The 27135-nt window shown below is 36.8% G+C and overlaps 1 protein-coding gene across 1 annotated transcript; it reads left to right on the plus strand.

The window, feature by feature from the left end:
• The first annotated feature begins 3995 nt into the window (after positions 1–3995).
• Positions 3996–27135, plus strand: LOC113104414 (cdc42 effector protein 4-like). Its single transcript, XM_026266095.1, has 2 exons — positions 3996–4262; positions 24581–27135. The coding sequence occupies exon 2, from the start codon at positions 24777–24779 to the stop codon at positions 25767–25769; it is 993 nt and encodes a 330-aa protein (XP_026121880.1). The 5' UTR covers positions 3996–4262; positions 24581–24776; the 3' UTR covers positions 25770–27135.

Here is a 27135-nt window from a genome sequence, read left to right on the forward strand (position 1 = left end):
CGTTACTGGTTTGAACATTGAAAATGGGTATTTGGCTGTGTGAGAAGAGAGCATTCAGGGGTCATGAATGACTAACATAAGAGAGGTAAATCTAAGTGAAACTGTCCTTAAGATTACATTAGCTGTTGAGACATAACCACAGATTCTATGACTACATCTTTACCAGAAGCAAAAAGCAATTTAAAGGTTCCATTTCTATATAGATCTGAGTTTTTGTCCTAACCAACCCTATTTTATTGGTTCTAGTTCAGCTGGTAAACCATAATAGCCACGTAAAGCTGGACCACCATTAGCTTTCCAATGAAACTGGTTGACCAAGTAAGTCTTGTTGGTTAAAAATGGACATTGTCATAATTTACTCATAATAGTGTTATTGCAAACCTGTATGAAATTCTTTCTTTTGCAGAACATAAAAGAAGGTATTTCGAAGAATGTTAGTAGGCAGGTTTCGATTTACAATAATGTTCATGTGGACAAAAAAATATAACGGAAGTCAATGGGAATCGAAATTCTTTGGTTAGTGTGGTCAAATTTGTAGTGGGATACTTGTTGCACCTGGTTAAGACAGAGTAATTTGGCATTAAGAACTACAAAGTTGGCCATATATTGCAAAAAAAAACACACACACACACACACACACACAAAAAAAAAAAAAAAAAAACACAACAAACACATTGGTTCACCATTTTTGGAATAATTCCATGTGGACCACCTTCAGCATAAGTAATGCTTCAGACGGATAAGGATAAATAGGCATAGAATTTATTAGAGTTGTTTATTTTTCAGGCTTAATTACAATTTTTATTGAACAAAGGAACTTATGAGTATTGGAACAGCTCTTTGTTAATGGATGAGTGACACGTTTTGGAACACGATTGTGTTCCTGGGAGGTCCTAGAACATTTGTTGGATCTGGAAAAACATTCAGGTCCAATAAACATATTCAACATCAAAAATGTCTAACTGGACTAACCTTGGTCAAGTGATCAAGTTTGCTATTGCATATTTGCAAAAACATTTTTAACTTAGCCCTAATCCTAAAGTCTGCTAGGATTGTTGTTCTAGGACCAACAAGGATGTCCTACTTGGCAATATAACCATTACAGAATGTGTGTGATTATTTCATTCTTTCATACATTATAGATGTTACAATGTGTGAAAATCCATCTTAACCCTTTGATGGACATACAGTACAGACCAAAAGTTTGGACACACCTTCTCATTCAAAGAGTTTTCTTTATTTTCATGACTATGAAAATTGTAGATTCACACTGAAGGCATCAAAACTATGAATTAACACATGTGGAATTGTATATGGAATTATATACATAACAAAAAAGTGTGAAACAACTGAAAATATGTCATATTCTAGGTTCTTCAAAGTAGCCACCTTTTGCTTTGATTACTGCTTTGCACACTCTTGGCATTCTCTTGATGAGCTTCAAGAGGTAGTCTCCTGAAATGGTCTTCCAACAGTCTTGAAGGAGTTCCCCGAAAGATGCTTAGCACTTGTTGGCCCTTTTGCCTTCTGTCTGCGGTCCAGCTCACCCCTAAACCATCTCGATTGGGTTCAGGTCCGGTGACTGTGGAGGCCAGGTCATCTGGCGCAGCACCCCATCACTCTCCTTCTTGGTCAAATTGCCCTTGATGCCTTCAGTGTGACTCTACAATTTTCATAGTCATGAAAATAAAGAAAACTCTTTGAATGAGAAGGTGTGTCCAAACTTTTGGTCTGTACTGTATATGTGGCCTTTCACTCAAAGTTTTCCATCCTGTTGATCTCATTGGGTTAATGAGTGTCGATAAATTGGATCAGCAGACCTGTGAAATCCTGTTATGTTGGAAGCATCTGTTGCCTCCAGCCAGCAGTCAAACTGATCCCCTCAAGTTCAGACAGAATAAAGCCAATCAGCCATGAGTCAATTTATACTTTTCTGATTATCTTAAAGAGAAGGAACATTTATTTTCCCATTTCCATTATTATTATTATTATTATTATTATTATTATTATTATTTATCTCCTTTTCTTTTGTGGTGACAACTGCAAAAATGGTATGAACTCTTTCCTCTTGCTTCTCCCTTTCCAAATCCCAGTTTTTCCATCCTTATCATGGCAAAAATGACACAGTAACCCCTGTATGTATACATCAATGATGTCGTGGGCAGAACAGGACAGGAATGTGTTTAAATGGAGGGAGATTCCACATCATACTCATTCCAGTGTAAGTCCATTTTGTGTCCTATTAAACCTTATTTCCTGCTTAAAGTTAATTTCTGTGATTAAATGGAGCAGATGAACTAATGTAACACAGTATAATGGCAGATGTTGGGTACTAAAAATGATCCTAAGAATTTCAGTGGAGGGACGTGTTTCAAAATGCAGGGGAAAATTCTTTGAGTGTTATTTAAAGGTGCTAGTGAAGCTCTGCAGCTGCGATTCTTGTGTAAACCATGCATCTGCAGTCACTTCCTGTTTGAGGTTACTTCTTAGGAATTTAAATTAATTATTAAATTATATTATTTCCCTCTTTCACAGAAGAGTAATATGCACCACGTTGAGATCAAATGGCTAGAAATGCTTTTGATGGTAATTATATAGTAGGGTTTTACACTGGATATGAGCCCATTGATCAGCCAATTTGCTAACACCATAAAGAGCATGTCAGGAAGTAATCACCTTTTTCAGAGGTTATGGCAAGTTTTTGAACCACTTTGTTGTTTTTATAAGCAGGTTTGACTGGTTAGAAAATATGTGGTAGTTTTACAGCTCTATTATATACAAAACATACATATTCTGTTTTGTTATGGTGTGTAGGATGCAATGAGAAAGTGTGAATGATGAATGTTTAGATGCACTATATTTTATTCTTCACTGTTAGGATGAGGGAGATTTGGTATGCAAAACATATTGTACAAAATAAGCTGTTTGTTTTGTTTTGTGTGTGATAGTGGGAATTTTAACACATTTTGCCTTTCAAATGTAGTGTAGAACGTAAACCAAAAGATTTACTTTGGAAATAGAGAGCGGAAAAATATAAAGGTCTAATCAGACATTTTATTACATAAGCTGTTTAAAGGGCCCACTTTAAATTGTATGCCAGTTTGCAAAAATGACCACTGGAGTTGTATGCCACTGTGAATCACCCGGCTGAAGAGGATGTATGTGGTTGGGTTTGTCACATTTGTTTAGTGTGGTTATTGCATCAACATCAATCCACTTGGTAACTGTAACCACAGCTGCAATCAAACAGAAATGTATTTTTTATTTTTATTTTTTTTTTTATTATTATTCTCAGACAAAAGGTGATTGTTACTGTTAGCCTTTTTTTATTATTGTATTTATTTTTTAACATATAATATTTGTTCATTTAAAAAGTTAATTTTTGTGTTTTCATGTGGTGTGGATTACTTCATCAATATTATATACCAGTGCTGAATCTAAGGACTTTTAAAATGCCTAAAATGGGATATATTGTATTATAATGAGTGTTTAGTGCCAAGAGTGTACTATGTGATGAAATATGTATATTCTGTACTAGACAATATATAGAAAAGAAACAATCACTTAAAGGAGCTCTTAAACTGTCAATGATCATCTGGCATTGGCTAAAATTATTTGTCTTTGGAGAAAAAAAAATATAAAAAAAATAACAAGAAGAATAAGATGACCCGATGACAGAATCATATTATTTTCTAAATAAAATTAAACAAAGTCAAACAAACCAATTTGTGAAATTATTTATATTTCTTTAAATCTCACCATCTTTGCTTACTATTAATATAAATTATATAATATAATGTAATGTCAATTTCATACTGGTCCTTTAAGGGACAATTGGAGACTGAGTTTACGTTGGAAATGGGCGGAGCACAATCTCTCATCCTGATGCAAGGAGGCGGGGCGCTGTCCCCGATGCATTCCCGCGGGGGCGGGGTTATGGGCGGGGCTCGCAACACACGGTCAGAGGACATTCTGGACGCTCGAGCTGAATTAATGCGCCATCGCGCTTAGAACAGTCAGTACGTGAAAACGAGTTCGTAAGGATTCCGCGTTGGTTGTCCTGTTTAACTACTTTTGATTATCTATAATCGTGTGATTGCAACATAAAGCTGTTAAAGTTTATAGGATATTGCCACATTTGTCAAGCTGAGCCTCTCGTTTGTTTGAAATGTGATTCCATTGAACTTGGACTATTGTTGTTGGATGAGAAGCTCACCTTGGCTTTGAGGCTTCTGGTATCCAATACTACGGAGCAAACTGTGGTAAGACTTTACACTTTACATAAATTATTTCTTTGTGCTTATTCCAGAAGGTCCCATCAGAACTGGAGTTGCAATGAAGCATTTTCTCTTCAAGAGTCTTATGATAAGAGTTTTCATACAGACCTTTCTTCTCCTGCAGTTTAAATCAATGGCCAGTCAGACAAGTATCTCATTCATTTGAATTTTAAATTTGTTTCACAACTCTAGGTGGTCCCAAAGAGTTTCTCTATTTTAATGCGTCAGCGCTCAGACATTCCTCTACTGTGTGTTTGCTGTGTGATGATTCTATTTATTCAGTTTATGCATTAAATAATTAACTGCATATATACATTGTTAGAAGTGTATTTCTAAATATATATATATATATATATATATATATATATATATATATATATATATATATATTGTGTGTGTGTGTATTAATTATTTTATTATTTTTATCAGCTATTTGTGGTACACTGACCTTTTGACTTATTTTATACTTCATATATGCAAGTTTTTCATTGTTCCTATTAAATCAGTTAATTACAGTTATTTTGGTTTCCAGCCAACCAAACTTACCGGTATTTGCATTTCACCTTTCAGATTGGAAGTTTTGTATGCTACCAATAAACACAAGTGTGAAAATGAGTTAGCAGTGATTGCTAATGGGGGTCTTTTACATGCAGAATCTTGGGATTGCAAACACGGGATATGAGGAGCTGGTGATTTTGAGTCATTCATATAGTGGTGTTAAATGCCAGGTTGGAGCTTGGAGCTTATGTTAGGCTGTTAGCTTGCTACTTGCGTCAATTGAAAAAAAAAAAAAAATTGGAAGAATTGTTGCACTTCAAACAAAGTGTTATGTATCTGCTTAGAGGATTGACAAATCCAGGTTGCAATAAAACAGGAATCCAGTGAAGTCTTCCAAAAACCTCTTGTGAATTTCCAGATGCATTTCCCATACTTTGTCCAGAAACTATTGGTCACATTTCTTGCATAATACATATTGGTCAGACAGCTGCATTTTCACAGTTCGTTACACAAACGGCCAAAACTGTTGTTGGCACAAAACTGGCAAGCACTTTGGTATTGTAAAAGGTTCAGAGTGAAAATGATTGACCATAATGGGTTGACTCAACAGCACAATACTTTTGGGTATCCTGGGTTGACTTTTTTTTTTTTTTTTTGTATACAAGTATGAATGTAATCTGTTGCTCAAAGACGAAAATGTTAGATTTTTTTTTTTTTTTCATCTAAACCTCTCAATTCATCTGAGCAGATAAGTAACACCAAAACTTGTTGTGTGGTGCAGAGATTTGACCCTTAACCTTTGACATTTTTGTCATTGTTGGTATCAATATTTGTGGAAAGGTGCATTAGTGTCTCAGATAAATCCTTCTGCCAGAACTCTAAGGTCAGTATCTGCCCGGAGAGACAAAGTGATATGCTTTAAACCTGGAGTCAGAGCTGCCTGGTTAATATCCTGAGCTCATTTGAACATTCCACTTAGAGCAGGCAGGAGACTTTTCTGCTCTAAATTGTCGCATGTGAGATGTAGGCCAAGGTTGTAATGTGTGTGTGTGTGTGTGTGTGTGTGTGTGTTTTAAGACCAGCCTGCTAGATGAATGGATAAATGCAGTGTGTTTTTTTTCCCCCTTATTTTCTCTGTCCTCCTAATTCTCTGCCCCCCTCACTTTGCAGCCCCAGTCCCTCTTTTCTGTCACTTTTAAAAGGAGGTTTAATTTATTTTTCAGCACTTTACACAGATACTGTGATAAAGAGTAAAAGTGTGTTTACCCCAAAATGAAAAACTTTTTTAGTCATCTGATGTTATTCCAATATGTGAATTAAATAGGGCGGCACAAATTTGGGGAAAAGGCTAATTGTAATATTATTTAACTAATTCATTTTTATTTATAGCTGCAGCATAAAAAATGGCTGCCCACTGCTCCGGGAGTGTGTTCACGGTGTGTGTGTGTGTGTGTGTGTGCACTTTGGATGGGTTAAATGCAGAGCACGAATTGTTAGAGGAATGCATGGTGACCAATACTATGTCACGTCACGTCACTTTTTCTGATAAAAATTGCAATTGTGTTTTAAAGCACTATTTAAAAAGCTGCAGATTTGAAGTTTCTGTTTGTAGGGCATAAACTGACTATAAATTATGGCTATATTTCAATATGGCTATAAAATAATGATAGTTTTGGTAGTGGTCATTTTTATTAAATGAATTAAGAATATTTTGATTGTAATATTTCAAAATAAATAGTTGTAAATGATACTAACTTATCTTACAATACAGCTAAAAAATGACAATACTTCATTTCTTAGACACTGGATCATGGATTCATCTTATGAAGGAGCACAGTGACATGTTTCACTCTGAAACAATAAGCAGATGCATTTAATAAATTAAATTGCAGAGATTTGATTATTGCCCTAAACCATATCACCATACCCCTATGCTGTATTTTATTTATTTTTCAAACAAGCACCCTAGCTGTTAAGCTTTAAAACTATCCAAAAAAAAAAAAAAAAAAGTATTTAAGTATACATTGATTTTTGATTTCATGAAATGCATCAGCAGCATCTTGCCCCGATGTTTGTGTGTGTGTACAGCTCTAGTGAGTAAGTGTGTATGGATTTTCTGCTGGCTGCCTTCCCGTCCACTGCTGATGTGATTTATCTGCAGCACTATGAGGTGTGTGTGTGTGTGTGTGTGTGTTAGAGACTCGCACTGATAGTATGAATGATTCTCAGTGTACGGACATCACTGTGACTCTCTTGTGACTCAGCAACATGAGTCAGTTGTGCTGTCAGACAGCCTCATGCCCCGTGTGATGTAATCAGCCCAGCTGTCGACACACTCTATACAGGAGGTCGGATGTCTGCATTCAACCAGGCGGGCTTCGAAAGCTTAATCTTCCTAAATTTAGCCCACAGGTTCATGTATACATTTTCCGTTATGGTGGTTAGTTAATCATGGGTGTTCCTGGCCTTTTGTAGATAACTACACTTCAACACCCACCCATCCAGTCTGTGTCATAGATGTTTGGCATAACTTTATCACTGAAGTAAAAACATGTTAGGCCAAAGCTATAGGCTGTAAGAATAAAATGTATAATATCGGTACTGGTCTTATAATACTGGTTATCCTTTCAAACCATCGTTGAACTATCGTTCAAAAGTTTGGGATATGTAATATTTTAAAAAATTCCTCTTATGCTCACCAGGGCTGCATGTATTGAATTAAAATTCATTAAAATTGTAAAATATTGCCTCTGTTTAAAATTACTTTTTTATTTTAATATATTTGAAAATATAATTTATTCCTGTGATGCAAAACTGGATTTTCAGCAGCTGTTACTCCAGTGTAACATGAACCATGATCAGTAATTAATAGAAAGTTCAAAAGAACAGCATTTATTTGAAAGTGAAATTATTTGTAACATTATAAATGTCTTTAATATCTTTTGATCAATATAACGCATTCTTGCTGAATAAAATATTATAGTATCATTTTCTTATCAATTTAATTTAATTATGATTAGGCTTTGTTTTTATATTAGGTTTAATATTATTGTGATGCAAAATCACTTTCGAGCAGCACAGCACGCTGTTTATTATACAATGACAGGAAATGGCTGAGATATTGTTAGCTTTTATTTAGAAGACTTTGAACTGGGGAGAACTGTATTGCCTTCTTATCAGAACTCAAGCGAGAGTAAAACTATTTTAACCACAGCTCTTGCCAAGAGTCAATATTTCTGCACTGTCCTCTCTCCTCGTGAACTTGAATAAGACAACCCGAGCTCTTTGCATCAAGCCCAGCTGAGGCCTCAGGAATCTGACACACTAGAGGCACAGAAGCGTATTTCCCTGAGCCAATTCTCCTGATTCCAAGAAGACCAAAGCCCTGTAGCGTCTAGTTCTGGTACTCTGTCATACGACCTTGTTTAACTTTCTGTTAACTATAGTGTAGCTTGCAGTCTTTATTAACTGAAGTGATATTAATCTTTGCTGCAGATGTGTTTTCACAACTAAGTAAGCTATAATGTATGCATTCCTGGAAACATTTTGAATAAAATCTCGACCAGTGGTTAAAAGTTGACAGAGATCGTGTAGACATTATAGCTTTAGATGGCACACTCACAGACCACCCACAGCTCATTCACTGACCAAAACAGCGGTGGTGGGGTGGGGGTGCTTGTGTTGCAGCTGCAATCTGATTTCCTAGTAATTTGTTTTGTTCAATTGACCACATGTTTTAGATAAACTTGCATCTAAACATCTCATAAAACCAAAAAGAACTGTGGTTGGTCACTTTAAATGACGGTCTTTTCCAGTTCTTGAACAGAATAAGTTGTAATGTATAGTGGACTGGACTTGACATGTGAGACTTTGGTAACTTTACAAAAGGCATTAGAAATAATGTAAAATAACCGTTGATATTATTATAGCAAAAATGATTGGTGGACTAATCATTTCCTATGTGGTGAACTCATGTTGATGAACACTGATAAGGAACTAGTCACATACACCAGCCTGAAGTAACCCATGTGCTTAAATAACCTTTGGTAAAGACGAGGACTGTCAAGTTTCAGACTGAGATTCTTTGTTTACCTGATTTCAGCCACCCTCATTTTTGAGATGACAAAAATCATCTCAAAAATCATAATCACTGTGGGGATTTTTTTTTTTTTTTTTTTTTTTTTTTTTTGATAGTGTTGAAAGGTTTAAAACTGGTTTAATTGTGTTGCAGCTAAAAGATACTCCTTTGAGCTGAAGCCAGGTAATTTTTCTAAAGGTTTAGCTGAACATTTTTGGAGTGACGGTATCGGTATTGGCATAACGCCCTGTTGTTTCTCTTTAAGTGCAAACCTCTAAGCACATTATTTCTTATAGTTGGGTAAGCCCAAAAACTAGTTAGGCCACATTTTACACAGATTGCCTTGTAATTTAGTAGCCATTTTCTGTGTGATTTAACCTGGTAATGATACCATTAGAGTGTTAATCGCATTTATTGACCTCCAATATTTCCTGATAGTTTATCAGTGTTGGTCAATAGTAATGCTTGTGTATATCCTGAACTAAATAACACCAGATCCAATGATGATTATCACCATAATTTCCAATGCCATTTTTTGTGGACACTTTCTTGTGGTTATTGTTTTCAACACAGTGAGAAAGGAACAACCATTCCTTATGTTTCTGACTGTCTCTATGCTATTCATTCTCTGATGCTTTCTTTCTCCATTGCTCATATCTCTCTCCATCACTCATTTTCAGTTTCCTTCTTTCTCTTGAATAGAGCAACAGGTGGTCTCCCTCAAGCTTGTGGCTGGTGAAAAGGGAAAATGAGGAATTGTTTTTTCTCATTTAGTGTCCATTCCCATTCCATATGCTCTTGGCTTCACTTGAGTAATCCAATATCCATCTAGATCCATAACATATGCCCTCTGTCACTCTGTGTCATTATGCACAAAATAACCCACAATTGTGACCCATGCATATGTGGAATAATCATGTGTGGTCTCCAGAATGTTTATTTTCCATAGCTTACTAGCAATTTAGCAGTTGTGTTTCTTTCAAAATAGACCATCAACTGACCTTTCACTAAGCTCCGTCCAACCTTCTAGTTAAACTTGCCATAGAAATTAAGCGGTGACTTTATTTTGTTTGTTGTATTTAATTATGTGTGTATTGTTTCTTTTTCAAACTGCTTGTTCATACAGGGTCATAATGAAACCTTTGTTTTGTTTTATTATTATTTTATCGCATTAGTTTGAGATGTTGGCAGGCTTTCACAAAATGAGCAAACTTTTACAGTTTCAAAGAGAATATCATTTGAGGTTTATTTTGTAGCTATGGCCATATTAGATACATTTCTACTCCTTTTGTTTGTGTAAATGGATTGGCTCAAACATCAGATTGTTTCTTCGTTACGCTCTATTTCTGTGGCCTGTTTATTTAAGTCTATTGTGATCGCTGGGACTTTACTTCCACAGTTTCAGTGTCTCTGAGGGCAGACAGTTGGGCGTTTCCAGAGGCCTTGTCCTGTGGAGGATCACTTGTATATGCTTCAGTAAACTCAGACTGTAGGTCAGCATGTGTGTTGAAGGTAGAGTGTTGTATTGATTGGTTCAGACATGTTTCCTATTTTTAAACGACAGGAATCAGTCATGGTCTTTAAGTGTTGTTGATTTCAGATTAAGTGATTTAGGCAGCATTTAACACGATTGCTAGTTTGGAAAATAATGTCATGTTGATGCTACTGAAACTACATTTACAAAAGACACTGCCTGTACTATCATTCTAAACACCAAAAGTGATGTGACATTCAGCCAAGTATGGTGACCCATACTCAGAATTTGTGCATTTAACCCATCCAAAGTGCACACACACAGAGCAGTGAACACACACACACTGGGAACACACACCCGGAATAGTGGGCAGCCATTTATACTGCAGCACCCAGGGAGCAGTTGGGGATTCGATGCCTTGCTCAAGGGCACCGCAGTCGTGGCATTCCCGGCCCGAGATTCGAACCCACAACCCTAGGGTTAGGAGTCAAACCCTCTAACCACTAGGCCATGACTTCCCCCCCAAAATTGTATTGTGTTGTGTTGTGTTGTGTTAATATGTATACCTTTTTCATCATCATTGTTTTCTTGGCAGCCAAAGTAAATGTTTGTGATAGTGACTGAGCATTTGATCCTGCTTTGAGAAATAGTTCCTAGTCACTGAACGCTCAGATTTATGGATTTTCTTCTCTTGTGAGCTGGAACATCTGGTTTAAGGGCTTTTTAGACCTTAAGGAGCTGAACTGCACTGACAGCTGTATGTTAACAATAGTTAATTGGTATTTCGTCATTGCAGGACAGTTGCTATTGTCTAATGCTTTGTAGAAATAATTACTATAATTATGAGTTTCTGACTAGTAAAACTTAGTCTTTTTCAGTCTTTTAATAATTTGTTTTAAATGTTTAAGGTGGTTATTATACATATTTTTTTTATTGCCATGCCTTTATTAAGCGGTTTTCCTTTTTAAGGGTTTTGTTTTGGTAAAGAATATAGAAAAGAATAAATGTGGAGATTAAATATTTTTCTGGCAACTGAGCTGCATATGGATGCATATAGATCACTAATATAGTAATTTTGACATGAATGCACACCAGACGAATAACTATTCATCTATTTAAGACTCTAATAAAAATATTAAACTAAACACCAGCTCTCATTTAAGTTCAGCACAATGACTTGAGAGATATGCTGTATTATGTATGCTTTAAAGGAAAACAATTACTCCTTGTGTGTGTGTGTGTGTGTGTAAAACTCACACAGCAGCGATGTTGTATATGTGTGATGTTCTCAGTAAGTTTATGTGTGTTTCAGGTGCTAAGGAATGGGAAGTCTTGTCGTGGGCTTTGAGATTGTATGTTTAGGCCATTCAGACTGAATTGTTTCAACTGAAAACTATACGCGAGTATTCAGTGGTTTCTCTGTAGATGTATCACCAGGTTTCGTCTTTGAGACGATCTTTCTCAGTTTAGGATGTGAACAGTGTCAGTCAATACTAATTAAATGGTGTGCATTTCTTGAGGTCTTCTTGTATTGTTTTGATGTTGATGATGAAACAGAATGTTGTAAATTATAGACATTTCTTTTCATGGTGTCGTCTTGTCTTGTTTTCCAGTGAAGAAAATAGTTTTGAAAGACAGGCTTTATAATGTCTGTAATGTATAACACAAACACCCTGAGCATCCTTCATCAATGAATCATGCTGTACACACGTTTATTGGCACACACATCATGTAGAGAAACCCACAGAAATTGCACGATTGGTGAAAACCTGTTTTCAGATGTCAGCAGTACTTCATCTAGTCTAAACTGGTTAAACTTCTGAACCCAGACAGAAAAGACGAATGACCAGAAGTTGTCTAAAGTCTGCATTTCACAGTTTGAAGCCGTTTGAGAAGGTCAGCTGAGAAATGTCCTCTTTAAACCTGTTTGATTTGAGCAAAGGGCTTCATAAATTGTAGCTGTGTGGAAAACTGAGCAGGGTGGAGGAACACAATGGGCCACAGATGGGGAGAATGGGGTAAGATGTGCCACTTTTTTACATAACAATTAATTACAATATTTAGTAAAAAAAAAATAAATAAATAAAAAAAAATATATATATATATATATATATATTACGGAGCCCCTAAAGGGACCTTTGCAAAAAAATTAAAACACAGACTTTCGCGTTCGCACGAGAAACTATGTCGTGCGCGCTAGAAACATTCGCGTGCGCGCTAGGCTTGGGCGGTATCCAAATTTTGATACCGTCAAACCTCCTCCCTATTTTACCTCGGTATACGGTATTACCGTGAATAATTAAAAAAATATGACGTAAGGCTGAGACAGCATCACCAAACTGTTGGCTTGTGCCTAAACCATTCAGAAACTGAATACCAAACACTAATACTGAAACAATAACAAAATGACATGCACAACAATATTAACAACTTTTATTAGCAACAAATAGCAATAAACATAATTAAATTAACATAAACATACAGAACAGTTTTTGCGCACACAAATAAATAAAATCACTAGGGTTGTGCACAGATATTATATTATAATATTCGTTTGGCTCTAATTATTCGATAAATAAATATGATATTCGAATTTCGACATAATTTTGCTTGCCACAAAGAAAAGAAAAAAGGGAAAAAGGTCCACAATAAAACCTAATTCGGTCACTTTCTGTGATTCTCCACGGCATATTTGAAGTACTGTAGAAGACCGCAGTTCTTATTCATTCATTAATTATTTTTTGCTTTCATACATCTTCAAATATGCCGTGGAGAACAGTGACATTCAAGAACAGTGTTCCGGCGTCTCTCAAGCAACGAATAAACACCGCTAACTTGGAGAATGCAGTGAAAACTCCTCTTCTCGCATCTGCCCTAGACCCTCGGCCCAAAGATCTCAGGTTTCTCGATGAAAACATGAGAGAAGTAAGAAAAAAAACTTTTTTGAACATTATCAGAACATTTTCCTTGATGCGAGACGAGTGGTGCGTCACCAACGATGAAGAGGATGCAATGCCCACTCGTCGGAAAAGATCCTTCTTCTTCTCCAGTTCTTCAGCGATGATTACAGAGAGTCCAGCCGAGACGAGTGGGAACAGTTCTTGCTGGAGCCATGTATTCCACCAGATGAGGATCCCATTCAGTGGTGAAACGAAAACACGAAGCGCTTCACAAAACTTAGTCTCTTAGCACACCGTTATTTGTGAGTCCCGCCAACGTCTGTGCCGTCAGAGCGCGTTTTCTCCGCAGCCGGCCTTATTGTTAACAGACTAAGGAGCCGACTTTCCCCCGATCATGTTTACATGCCCGTGTTTCTTAACAAGAACATGTAAAACAATAGAAAAAAAAGCAAAAAAGATTTGCATACAGTTTCAAAGTTAAGTGTAAGCTACATTCTGTACAATGGCATAATTGCTGCAGGCTGCTTTACGGTTTTTTTTTTGTTCATTTTTTATTTATTTTTATTTTATTTTTTAATCTGTAGGCTACTTTTGTTTGTTTGCGTTGGTAAAGTTTTTCAGCTACAAAACACGATGTGTAATGTTCAAGCTTATTGTGTGTAAGCTTGTTCCAAAATGACAGAAACAATAAATGTTGCTGAAAAATAACGTCTGTCTCATTAAACTGAATTTAAATAAACGAATATTCGAATATTCGTTTTTTGTGAGCTCAAAATTATTCGAATGTGATATTTGCGGAAAAACGCCCATCCATAAAAATCACACTGCACGAACAACTTTTAATAACAAAGAGCAGCTTATAAAAAAAAAGCGAATAGACCCACAACACTCAACCAGAGTTGAGTTAAAAAAAAAAAAAAAATATATATATATATATATATATATATATATATATATATATATATATATATATATATATATAATAACAAATTATTGAAAAGCAATATGTTTAAATAAAAACAACTTCTTTCCAGTCTTCTTTCCAAAATAGTTTTTAATGAAAACCAAATAAAAATACCCGAATCCATTAAATAAATAAAAAATAAACAGTGCCAATAGGAACGAATGGCAAGTGGCATACAATCTAGTCAAGATTTTTCTCTAGGGCACGTTGTGAACCGACAACTTTACCTGCGGTGCTGAAAACCTGCTTCGCTGGTGTGCTTGTTGCACAGACGCACAGGTACATTCGTGCCACTCGCGACATCTGGGGAAAACACCAGTCAGCATTTTTCCATGAATGAAGTGGGTCCTCGTCTCCTTGAGTAACTGGCTCTAAACAGTAGGCTGTTATTTCAGCTCCGACTCGGTCGTTGCCGATGCCGACAGGACCTGCCATTGCATCGGCTTTTTTTTTTTTTTTTTTGCAGCATATTCCCATAGTCATCTTTTTTCGTGAGGGCACAATTTGCAAATAGCCTCGTCCTTATTTACCACCTCTCCCTTCTCGTTCGGTCGAAACCCGAAATACTGGCAAACTGCAGAATTTATGTTCTTTTTTTTTTGAGACCAGGTCACTCGGTGCGCAACTCGCCATCTTTTCCCCTCCTCTCTCTTTCTCCTCGTCTCGTTGTCACGCGATGACAACCACGCATACACATTTTTAGGCATTAAATAAATTATATTCAATATTTAATCCTTGTCTCCTATATAAGTGCATTGTTTTTTTTTTTTGTTTTTTTTTATTAACGGTATGACGGTATTGGAACTGATACCGTTGCTATTTTTAGATCCCGCGGTATACCATATTACCGTATTACCGCCCAAGCCTAGTGCGCGCGAGAAACTATGGCGTGCGCGCGAGAAACACTTTTTAATATAAATGTAATATTTTGTAAGCAAATGGTGTTGAGAAAAAAGTACACCCAAAACAGCATACATTTATAATTATAACCCCACAATTCCATGACTGACTTAGAATATAGGGGATAGATCATCCAAAACATGTTGTTCCAAACCTGAATGAGTTCCTTTCTTCTGTTGAACACAAAATAAGATATTGTGAAGAATGCTGGTAACCAAGTAGTTTTTCTTATTATGGAAGTCGGTGTCTACCATCAGCTGTTCCCTTATCAGCATGAAGGTAAGGAGCTCATCCAGGTTTGGAACAACATAAGGGTGAGTAAAGGATGAGAGAATTTTCAGTTTAGGAATTAAAGGGATAGTTCATGCAAGTCACACTCATGCACTTGGGGAGGTTAGTTTGACCCCACACAGTAAATTATCAACTGTATAAAACAATATACACTTTTGATGATGCAGATTATGAAATTTTCACAAATAGGCATTAGGCTTTTTTTATGTGAATTTTTATTACACAATTATTTACTTAAAAGGTTTGTTTTTACTTCAATAAACTAAGAATTGTTACATTAATTCAATAAAAACTCTAAAATAAAACGAATAAATTGCAAGTTATGGATGATAACATGGATTTGTGATACTTTTGGTAAATGAGCTCCAAAGCAATGCTTTATAGGTAAATTATGCTGTGTAGTGTGCACTAGGCCTACATCGTTAACTTTTAAGACAAAACTCACCTGGATAATTCCCAAGAAACAGCAACGGATGAGATTTTTATCCAAATTTATTTATTTTTGTCCTTCTGGTCAGTGAACAAAGAGATGAAAAATTCCATGCATTCTTTCCTGAGGAATCCCCACCAACTCTCTATTCGCTGATTGACTGTGCTTGCACCTTCCTTGTAGCTGTCAATGTTGGAGTCCGGCAGAATGTTGCGTCTGAGCAAACGCTGGAAGTCTATCACGTGCCCGTTCTCTGTTCCACAGTCACCTCTCATGATCCGAGGACAGCCACCTGAACTCTCCACTGTTTCCACGTAGTATTCTCTGACGACCTTCCGGTCACTGCTGGTTGTGAACGGGGAAGTCGTGGCCTAATGGTTAGAGGGTTGGACTCCCAATCGAAGGGTTGTGAGTTCTAGTCTCGGGCCGGACGGAATTGTGGGTGGGGGTAGTGCATGAACAGCTCTCTCTCCACCTTCAATACCATGACTTAGGTGCCCTTGAGCAAGGCATTGAACCCCCAACTGTGGGCGCTGCGGCATAAATGGCTGCCCACTGCTCCGTGTGTGTGTGTGTGTGTGTGTGTGTGTGTGTGTGTGTGTGTGTGTGTGTGTGTGTGTGTGTGTGTGTGTGTGTGTGTGTGTGTGTGTGTGTGTGTGTGTGTGTGTACAGCCGTTAATACAAATACCATATGGCTTTAGTTTATCGTAAGAATCAAAATGGCAGATGTAATTCGGTCCATTTGCGAAATAGTTATGCCGATGGAGACGTCGGGCTTTCCTAAATTCTACTCCAGCAGGATCAAACAAGCTCAAAATGAAGCGAACATGTTCTTTTTTTGTAACATGCAGTCCGTTTTCGTTACATTTTGCATGCATCCACCTGTATCCGTGGAGCTGGCCTGATGTTTGGAGTTGATGCTGAATAAATGCGATAGCGTCTTCGAAGCTTGAATAGTCTTTTCGTCGAAACGGGCGTCTAGACCTCAAAATGCGTTTTAGATGTCGCTCAGTGATTACATATCTGTGTCGAAATGCAAGAACAGAAACAATTTATCTGTACTGAAGGCCAAGTTTAAAATAAATCTCAATTAATTTGTGCGCATCCATGCTTTTGCTTCCAGAGAGTGATGGCAGAGAGTGAACCGGAAACTGTAACGCGTAAACATGCAGAAACTATAGCGTGAGCACGAGAAACTCTCGTGAGGTCGCAATAGTTTTTCGTGCGCACGTCATAGTTTCTCGTGCGCACGCAATAGTTTCTCGTGCTCACGCAATAGTTTCTCGTGCGCACGCAATAGTTTCTCGTGCGCACGTCATAGTTTCTCGTGCGCACGCCATAGTTTCTCGTGCGAACGCGAAATTCTATTTATTTTATTTTTTTGCAAAGGTCACTTTAGGGGCTCAGTAATAAATATATATATATATATATATATATATATATATATATATATATTTTTTTTATAGAATTTGTATTCTTTTTATTAATTAAATTCATTTTGATAAGAGTAAGAGAATGTTTTTTCTAAAGTGGTCATGTGACATAATTACCACACAGTTGGTTAGATTAAGAACTTACCCACTCTCTCCATCAGAATTGTTCAGAGACACGTAACATTGACCTAATTTTCTCTGTTTAATGAGATGTTGGATGGAAATGCTCTACGAGGACTGTGGCCAGCCTGCTGGCGCACCATCATGTATCGTCTCTGCCAAGATGGCACCAGACGATGTGTGTCTGCTTTTATTCAACACTCTCATGCTTTGGTCCCAGATGCTCGGGCCCAAGACTGCCTGCAACACCCATCTCATTCTTGTCTGTGCCGTTTGGAAAGGGTTATGGGCCTAAATTCTGAGCAGACTTAGTGGTTCAAACCAGATTTTGTTGTTTGTATTTTCAAAATAAGTTCTCATTCGCTCTCTTCTGAGCCTGGGTTTGACGTTTTCTGTTTGTATATGCAGAATCGCACAGCTGTGAGAGGATTGTTGGCTGGATCTGAATCTGAAGAAATCAGGAATGTGGAGTTGAAAGGATCTGGAAAGTTAATCATCTACTTGATTTGTAGGGCAGGTTCTGTCCATGATTACAGAGCTGCGACCTTCACCTTGCAGAAAAGTGACTGACAAAGTAAAATGTGAGCTTTGTAATAGTTGCTTTGAGGAAAACATAAAGCTTATAGAGGAATATTGTTCAATGTTAAGTCAGACTAAACGGTTAAAATAATTTAAGGTGTGTTTGTGTGTGGCATATGAGGCCTCGCTGGTTTAAACACAGGTTTTTAGTGTTTTCTGCCGTCTAGTGTGTAATCCTTGTGGTTAGTTTCAGCATGTTTGGCAGAGAAACTCAAAGCACAAACACACACACACACACACACAGTATATCTGTTTACCCCGCTGGCTGCTGAATGCCGAATAAGCTAATGCATAATATCCTGCCTTGCCCAAGCCAAGAGAAAACTTTCAGAAACTAGACTGGGAGGCTGATAGTATTACTCTGCACTGTGGTTGAACTCCGAGTTGTTTTGTGAGCGTTTCTTTGTCCTTCAGCTTGTTGGAGTTCTAATCTGTTAATGGTACTGTAGTTTAACCAAACCATTTAAATACAGTCCTCATTTATTCACTCTCATGCCACTTCTAACCTTTCCTTCTTCCTTTTGAACACAGAAGGTGACTTTTTTTTATATCCTGATCATTCTTTTCAGTATTATGTAAGTGGATGAGAACTGGTGCTCTTCAACTTTTGTGACATATTGATATGTTTCCACTGCCTTCAGAAGCCATAAAATAGTAATAGTAATAAAATAGTGTAAATATCCAGACATCCACCATTTTCTTCTCTAAATTTGTTAACCAAACTTTTTGAAGACTTGGAATTAAAGACAGTTTAATGCTGCTTCGTGTATCTTTTTTGATCCTCGAAAGTTCCAATTGACCTTCATTGTGATTGTGTGACACAGAGTAACCAGAACAGTATTCAAAATGTTTGCTTTTTATACATTAGCACTTAGCTAGAAGTGTTAGGGTCTTCATCCTGCTCTCACTTGCTTGCTGACTGTGTATCAAAAAGTGTCTCTATTGTTAGAGCAAAGGGATATACATGATATATCCGTGAAATACATGATATTTCATGTTTTTATTTTTTATTTTTATGGGTGTGAAAGGAGATTCTATTGGTTGATTTGGTGGGTGTTTTCATATCTTTCCTGTATTTCCATCTGTTTACACTTTATATCTGTGTCTATCAGGCCTCAGGCCCGTGGAGGGGTTAACTGGAAAAACAGGTTGTAATTGTAGTCAATAATAACATCTGAAATCTTTTATGATTTCAATCAGTTCCTGGTTTCAATGACATTTTCATGTTAATATTTGTGTTACCTTGCTATTTTGAGTACCACTGTGCTCTAATCATAGAGGCATACATTTAACCTTAAATCAGAAACTATATTTTCTACAGGAAGTGCAATATTTAATAAAAAATGTATTTTAATGAAAAGTGTCCTTTTTAATTTATTTTATTTTTTTTAATACAAGGCATGTTAAAGCCTCAGGAGTTTAATAGATGAAAAAATGTATGGGTTCATTGAAAAATTACACACACACACATGCATGTACATAGTACTATATTGTTTTTGGACACTGCTCCACTATGATGTAATGGAATACAGTGGTCTGTTTTCTTTATGATCCATATTTTGCACTCTTGTCATAAATTAGTCTATTACTTTTCCTACATCATTAAAAAAAAAAAAAAAAAAAAAAACATTGGTAAAATATATATTTGGGAGTCTTAGACCTTTCCAAGGATATATAGTTTGTCAAGATTAGATTAGATTTGATTTTAATATATTGAAGTAGATGTAGGCATCCCGTATTCGGGATGGGGTGACAGTTAAGGGGTTTTAAGAGCCGATACTCTTAAAGGGAGTTTAAGCCTTAAAGAGATTATTTGATGTGTTGTGCAGACATTAATCAAATGGTGTCTGTGCCTCAATCCTGCTGTCCTAAATCTCAAATAATCACAGGCCTGTTTATATATATATATATATATATATATATATATATATATATATATATATATATATATTTGTACCAAAATGTGATTATTTTAGATTTAATCACATATATATATTTATTTATTTATTTAATTAATTCCTTGTATTTTATTTACTTAATTTCTTATTTTGTTACTCATTTGCATACTTTTTACATTATTGCCACATGCCTAAAGCACATGTAAAATGTAGGCTAATGTTTAATAAACAATTGTAGGTCATGCCAGATTGTGAATAGAGACATCACTGACAGGGTTACAGTGATTTAGTCATCAAGTCATGTCTAAAGTGTGTCTATATTTTTATATAATGTATAATGTCTTAGTAATTTTTGCTTAAATATAGAATGTGGGTTCAGGAGTTTTGTACTGTAAAAACAGAGAGCTGTTGTTGTGATGGAAGAATAATTAAGATGTTTTCCAGAACTCCGTAGCATCCTATTTAATAAGTAATGATCACTCTTAAAAGATTAAAACGGATCTATGAATAAAAGTACAGTAACATTAAGTGACAGCTGGTGGTTCATTCAGCAGAGCGTCTCATCTAATGACTTCCTTCCTTGTGCTTTGCATGAGATTACAGTTTATGCAATAGATTGTGACATCATGAGTTAACAGCATAAGATGAATGATTCTTGTAGTAAAGATATGAATCATTTATACCATGATTGCTTTATTTTCCTTGGTCCTAATCTCTCTTTGTGCATAAAAGTGCATTACATAAATACAGCTGTGGGTTTGATGGCCACATTCATACTCAACCCCCAAAATATTTCTCCATTTTTAACCCACAATCCAGCCCTTGTTTTTCTACCATCACTGCCATAAGGGCCTCCGGCCAGAAGAGACTGACTAATAGATTTTTTTTTCTTGTGAGAGTGTTTTGTGCTTCATCCTTAGGAATGTTGACGAGACTGAAACGGGTCTCCTGGTATCCCGGTTTGGAGCCTGTGAAACGAGGCCCTGCAGATGTGTGCTTAGACCCTCACTGAGTTTGATCTTGAGGGTCCGGGCAGCTGTGAATTTGTAGGTCTCCAGTGAGCTCCGTTATGTACACACATGTCCAGAGGGAGAGAGAGATCTTTAGCTGGTGTGGTGTCTTTCAGAAGCTGTTAGGATTTTTGTACTGATGTGTAATGATGCTGAACACAAATGGCATGCTCTGAAATCCCCAGAGCGGAGCTGTTAATGAAGCGTTTAGATGTGATGTGATTGCTGGAAATGGGCATGAACAGGACCAAAGATTCTCAGTATTTTTTGTGAAGACTGGTTTTTCAATTCATGACATTTGACAACACAAAGTGAATTTGTATAAAATAATACAAATTATAAATAATAGTATAATAATATTACAATTATATTTATTATTATTATAATTATTATTAATCAAAACTTATAAAATATGTAATTTTGTTGTTTTAGTTACTCCTCTTTGTATTTATTTATTTAGACATTTATTTAGTCATTTAGCTTCTAATTTGCATTAAGTCATATAATATGGAGATTATAGATTTATGGATTCATTTTGATTATTACTATTATTTTATTAAAATTATTAAGCAAAGGAACATCTGTTTTTAGATTTTGGATTTATATTTGTTTTGAAAGGTATGTTTTACTAATTACATTTTAAATGTAGTTTTTTTTTATGGATCATAACTGCTTTAATTAGTAGAACATAATTAATTGCATAATTCTATAACTTTTTATTTTTTTATTTTTTTATATAGCAAACCAGTTGAATGTATTGCAATGAATCATGCCTCCTATATACAGTCCATAATTGGGGGTTTTCTTACCATTGGAGCAATAGAGCTGTTCACTTGTGATTTATGATCTGCATTTTCAGGCCAATCGAGAAGGCTAATTCTGCATGGGTTCTCTTGGGAAGTTTCCTAGCGGTTCTCAATTTATGAGTAAAATTAGGTCTGAGGTTATTATAAGAAAGCTTTTTCTTCATTCTGTTGATTTATTTGATCAAAATCTGTTAGGGCCTATTTAGGAGCTTTTTTGCATAGTTGTGCATGCATGCAAACACACACAACGCCTCGGAACGGGGCGATATTCTGTGATTCAACAATGAGGTCAGCCTGCCAGCGGGCAGAGCTGAATCCTCCGCAGGGACGCCCAGTTCTTTGTCTTAAGTGGAGAGCTTATTGTCTATCAAACCTTCTTCTGTTCTCTCACAGCTACAGTCCCTCAATGGGCTTTTGTTGTCAGAGATGCAAATGTTTCGGTTGGAGTAACGTGTCTTTGGAATATTGTTGCCTGGATATCATTCATCCAAATGGCGTGCACACAACTCAGGGGTGGCTATGAAGTCCTGTTTAAAAACATTGAGAATTGTGGACAACCGTCTAGACGGCAACAAGTAATGTTTTAATATGTTTCCATAATAGTTTTTAGACAGATCAGACTAGTCTTCTTTAGGATTATGTTTGTTGAACAGCTCAGTGTCTTTGATCTTGGATTGTTTGAGGGATTGGTGTGTCTCAAGTCTTGTGTTTGCTGTTGGTGGTCAGTGAAAGCTAAGAGGCCTCCTCTGTGTAAAGAAGCAGATAATCCGATTATTAAACCATAAATCACAGCGCCCAGCTGGGAATCAGAAAGTTCAGAGAGCTCAATGATTAAGAGCATTTGAATTATCTCGTATAACCTTTTGTTTAGTTTTTTTCACTTTCCATTTTTTTTTTAAATTCCCTCTACACAGTGATAAATAATAATAATAAAACAACAGTAAATTTAAATATAATATATTTTCTAAAGCTAAACAGAATGGTATCCGTTCTTTATTTGCTTATTTTAATTATTTGCTTCTTGCTTGATGTATATATTCACATTATTTATTTATACATTTTTTGCTCATTATACTTATTTACATTTGTCATTGTCATTACATAAAATTTTTACTTATTTGAAATTGTTGGCGCTAATAGCCTCATATTGTGTCGACATAAAGCGCAACTGCGCTCGCGGCGACCCGAGTTTGATTCCTGTCTCGAGGTCCTTTGCCGATCCCACTCCCTCTCTCCTCCCAGTGCTTTCCTGTCATCTCTCTCTACTGTCCTACCTTTAAAAATGAAAAGCCTATAAAAAATGTCTAAATAAAAGTTCCAGAAATTGCGATTTTCATCAAGATTCTTTAACAGTTTTTGGAACCTCTATAAGTGGAAGAATGCAAGAACCACCTTAAACAATGTCTAGCCATTGTCTTAATACTTTTGTTTAATTTTGTCTGTTCGAATGATTTAAGAAGCTTTTAAACACTAAATGCAAACCAGTAATTATGGGAAACAGAGTTTTTGTGTTGTTGATTTCAAGAGATGTTGACAATTTGAAATGTTCTCATCATTTGACACCAGCCTCCTAAAATAAAAGCAGTAAGAATGTTATCCAAAGTGTTAAGTGGAACTAGAATCTTTAAAATCCTTATATTCCTATACCCAGTTTCATAGGAAAAGGAAGGAGTGTTCAAAAATAAGGGTAAAAAATGCAAGCAAGTTGTCTGGGGAAAAGGAATACTACATTGTCAGAACTAGACCTGGAAGAAAAATCTCAGACAGCTGCAGCGGAGTACAACAAAGAGTAAAGGTCTAGATTTCCTCATGATATAAGAGCCTGGCACATACTACATAGAATTCTGCACTGGATGGAGTTGAGTTTAAGAAGAAATGCAACTCTTTTGCAGCTCTGGACTCCCAGGATCCTCTGAGCTTATGGTTATGTAATCACAAAGTGAATGTGGATTTGGAAAGTAAGGGGATTTGTGACTTGGATGTTTACCTTGGACCAAATTACTATCCGAAATCTGCATTACAACCTTTTGTTTGTTTTCATTTTTTTTTTTTTACAATCTTTGTCTTATTATTATTTTTTATTTTTTTAAACAAGACCACTTTCATTCAAACTTCATTTTTTGCAGGACTCCAATAAAAAAAATAAAATTTTTCTTTTACTAAATTATAATTGCACTTTCTATACAAGTATAACAGTATTAACTTACAGGTTGAAGAGAGGAGACTTCTGTGTGCTTTTCCAGGATCTTTTTTCAGAGCACTGATGTCCTATGCCAGTATTGATACTAGCATGTTAATAAAAGTCAATAATACTAAGGGCCTAGAATTTGTTGTGCAATGTGTGGTTTAATTCCAGCTTTATCTATTGAGTAAACAGAAGGTTCACAAGTTCATAGCAAGCTGAGCTGGAAGTGTTCAAAGTTTCGATGGTGGGGTGACCACTATGCTAAAGTAAATCCTTCAGAAACAGGAGCTCTGTAAATCAATGCTTGTGCAACGTGTCACCCTTTCACGACCGCATTTCCTCCAAGAACAATAAAAAGGCTCATGGATGGAATAGGAATTTCTTTTCCGACCTCTTACACCTCTTCTTCCTGGTGTTACATAATAAAAGTGGCTTTACTGGTGAAATGCTTCATGATTACCCCTTCCCTGCGTTTTCTTTTGCAAAGCCAATTTTCCTTTATAATTAATCATTTAAAACAAAATGGGAAATACATTTAATATGTGATGTCATTGTAATGTCACATAGTTCAAAATTCCAAATATCATGTATAATTCCAATAATTTCTACTTGCAATATAGTCCGTCAGTTGACGGTTCAATTTAAGCTCTAAAATCAAAAGAGAATTCCTCATTCAGTAATAAATGTTAGCCTTCTAATAAAATTACATTTATTGTGTCTTTTCTCTTTTATCATAGGTCAAATTGCAGATGTTGAAGGCTGGACACTATGCTTTAAGGATAAAAATGGCCACGTGTCCTGGATTCTTGGAAGAATTTTCATCCTGACCACTGTCCTGGATCTACACCGTCATAGGAAAGAGTCACTCATTTCTTGTCAAAGAAAGACTTTTATGATTTTTATTTTTCTGTGGACATTATTTGAGTAGTCATCATGCCAATTCTGAAGCAGCTCGTGTCCTCGTCCTCCCAGTCGAAGCGACGTTCTCGTGCTGACCTGACTGCGGAGATGATCAGCGCACCTTTGGGAGACTTCCGTCACACTATGCACGTGGGTCGAGGAGGTGACGCATTCGGGGACACCTCCTTTCTTAGCACCCGCTCAGGGGAGCCACCAAAGGAGCCAGAGGTACAGCAGAGCTCACCTAAACAGAGCCTCCTTTCTCGTACATTCCGAAGCAGCAAGCGTTCGCAGTCGGCCAATCGTGACAAGCTTGACAAATCCAAACTGGCGCCCCCCGGTGGTTCGCCGAGTTATGTAAAAAATGCAATCTCACTGCCATATTTGAATGACGATGACACGGGACTAAGTACTGGAATCCGCTTTCCCAAGAGTGTGTCCTCAAGTCCTTTAAAGAAACTTCCAGATGACGAAATAAAGCCACTTAATGGAGCCACGGCATCCCCTGTATCAGACTTAGAGCTGGACGAGAGGAATTTTGGAGAGCTGACTGACTTGCGTCCATCGGTTCCTTATACCGGAGGCATGAAACGTACCGAGTCCATTATGTCCTTCAACATTGATCTGGGTCCCTCAATGCTTGGTGACATCTTGAGTGTGATGGACAAGAAGGGCTTTGACGATGACGATCTGGGATATGAAGAGGGGAAGAGTTGCGAGGGATTCAGCTCGCCAACCCAAAGCCCACCCAACGAGGTGGAAGAAGAGGACTCTCTTCCTCCAATCCGGCCCCCACGCCAAAGGCCAGTCACCGACACTTACACTCCAGAGCTCCAAACCAGGAACCATCAAAACCTGGACAGCTGTTCCCTCTCCAGTTCAGGGTCCACCGTGCTGGATGAAAAATCCCACAATCAGATGTATGAGGGGAACACAAACAACATCAAGTTCAGCTCACCTCGTGTTCAAGACGACGGGGACTTCTCCTACATGGATGACGACGATGATGACGAGATTAGGGTGTAAAGTGAACCATAAGGTGCCAGAACAGTCTTTTGCAAAGACTAAAAGAAATGGTGGAAGTGGGTTGTGGTCAGTTGGTGGAATATAAAGCCTGTACATTGACTTGGAGGACTGATTTTATAATGGAGATGAAAGGGAAAAAATATAGTTTTAGCCCTTGCTAAAGGCTTTTTCACTACACTTTCTAGATCAGGTATATAAACCCTTTGTTACTAGTGACTTTCACCAGAACCAACACAGCTGTGAGAAAAAATGTGCTTGCGTGTTTGGATATGCCAAGGCAAGGGAATTCCATTTCAAGTGGTAATTACAGTCTCGTGAGTATCATTAATGAATTCCAGTGTTGACCACTTGGAATGCTGATACAGGAGGTTTGTGTGGAACCAAGCCTCACATTTTCCCATGATAGTTGCAGTACTCTTGCTAATGCCTTTAAATCCTAAAAAACAAAAAACAAAACAATGCCAACAGTCTTAAGTTTCCTACTGAATGTTTTACAGCTTTTGATTCCATCTTTAAGTTCCTAAATTCTTAATTTTGCCTTGTATACAAAACCATAATGATGTAAATGGTGAGATGATTGGAATACCATAAAAGTGTTTGGAGGTTTAACAGAACGCTTAATCTCTGGCATATGTTACCTTTTTCCCATCGACAGTTGTGTATGTAGTAGATCTGGACTTTGTCATGTGTTCCATGCATGTTTGAGAGGATTTCCTGTCAGGTATCCTGTCAGAGTTTTCAGATTGATGGGATGCAGAAACCGAAAGCAGTGGTGACGTCACATTACTTGTAGGCAGTAGAATCAGTCCAAGTGGAACCAATTTCAGTTTGTGTCAAGAGGGCTGAGGAGTGTTATTTGATTATCATTGTACAGGCTCATAGAGGAAGAGTGTAGCTCTTTTATTCAGGGTCTAACGTAGTCCCTCGCTCATCAGTAGAAGTGGCTCTGGAGGGTTTCATCTCTGAATGACTTTATAGTTCTTAGAGAGAGATCAGCACCCCATGATGAGACTGTAACTTCTATAGCCACTCTGTGAGTTAGTGCCATACCTTTTGCATCAGTTAAATGTAGACACTATTGTACTTTTATTAAAATTCTTAATGAGCAAACTCTCACCACCATCCAATTTTATGTTAAAGTTATGTAAAGCTTTCACTATTTTTCCTTAAAGGTAAAGTGTTATTTCTGCACCATCGGCAGCACTAAAATGAAATCTAAAAAAAAATGCAAAAATACATTTTAGTTTTTTTTTTTTTTTTTTTTTTTTGGGATCTTTACATAAATTGCAGGACTATGATAACCAATCGTTAGAGTTTGAAGGCAGGGCTACACATTTGTTTGACAAGTGGCAGTCTGGTAATGTTT

This window comes from Carassius auratus, chromosome 1 (genome assembly GCF_003368295.1).
Source record: "Carassius auratus strain Wakin chromosome 1, ASM336829v1, whole genome shotgun sequence".
Lineage (NCBI taxonomy): Eukaryota > Metazoa > Chordata > Actinopteri > Cypriniformes > Cyprinidae > Carassius > Carassius auratus.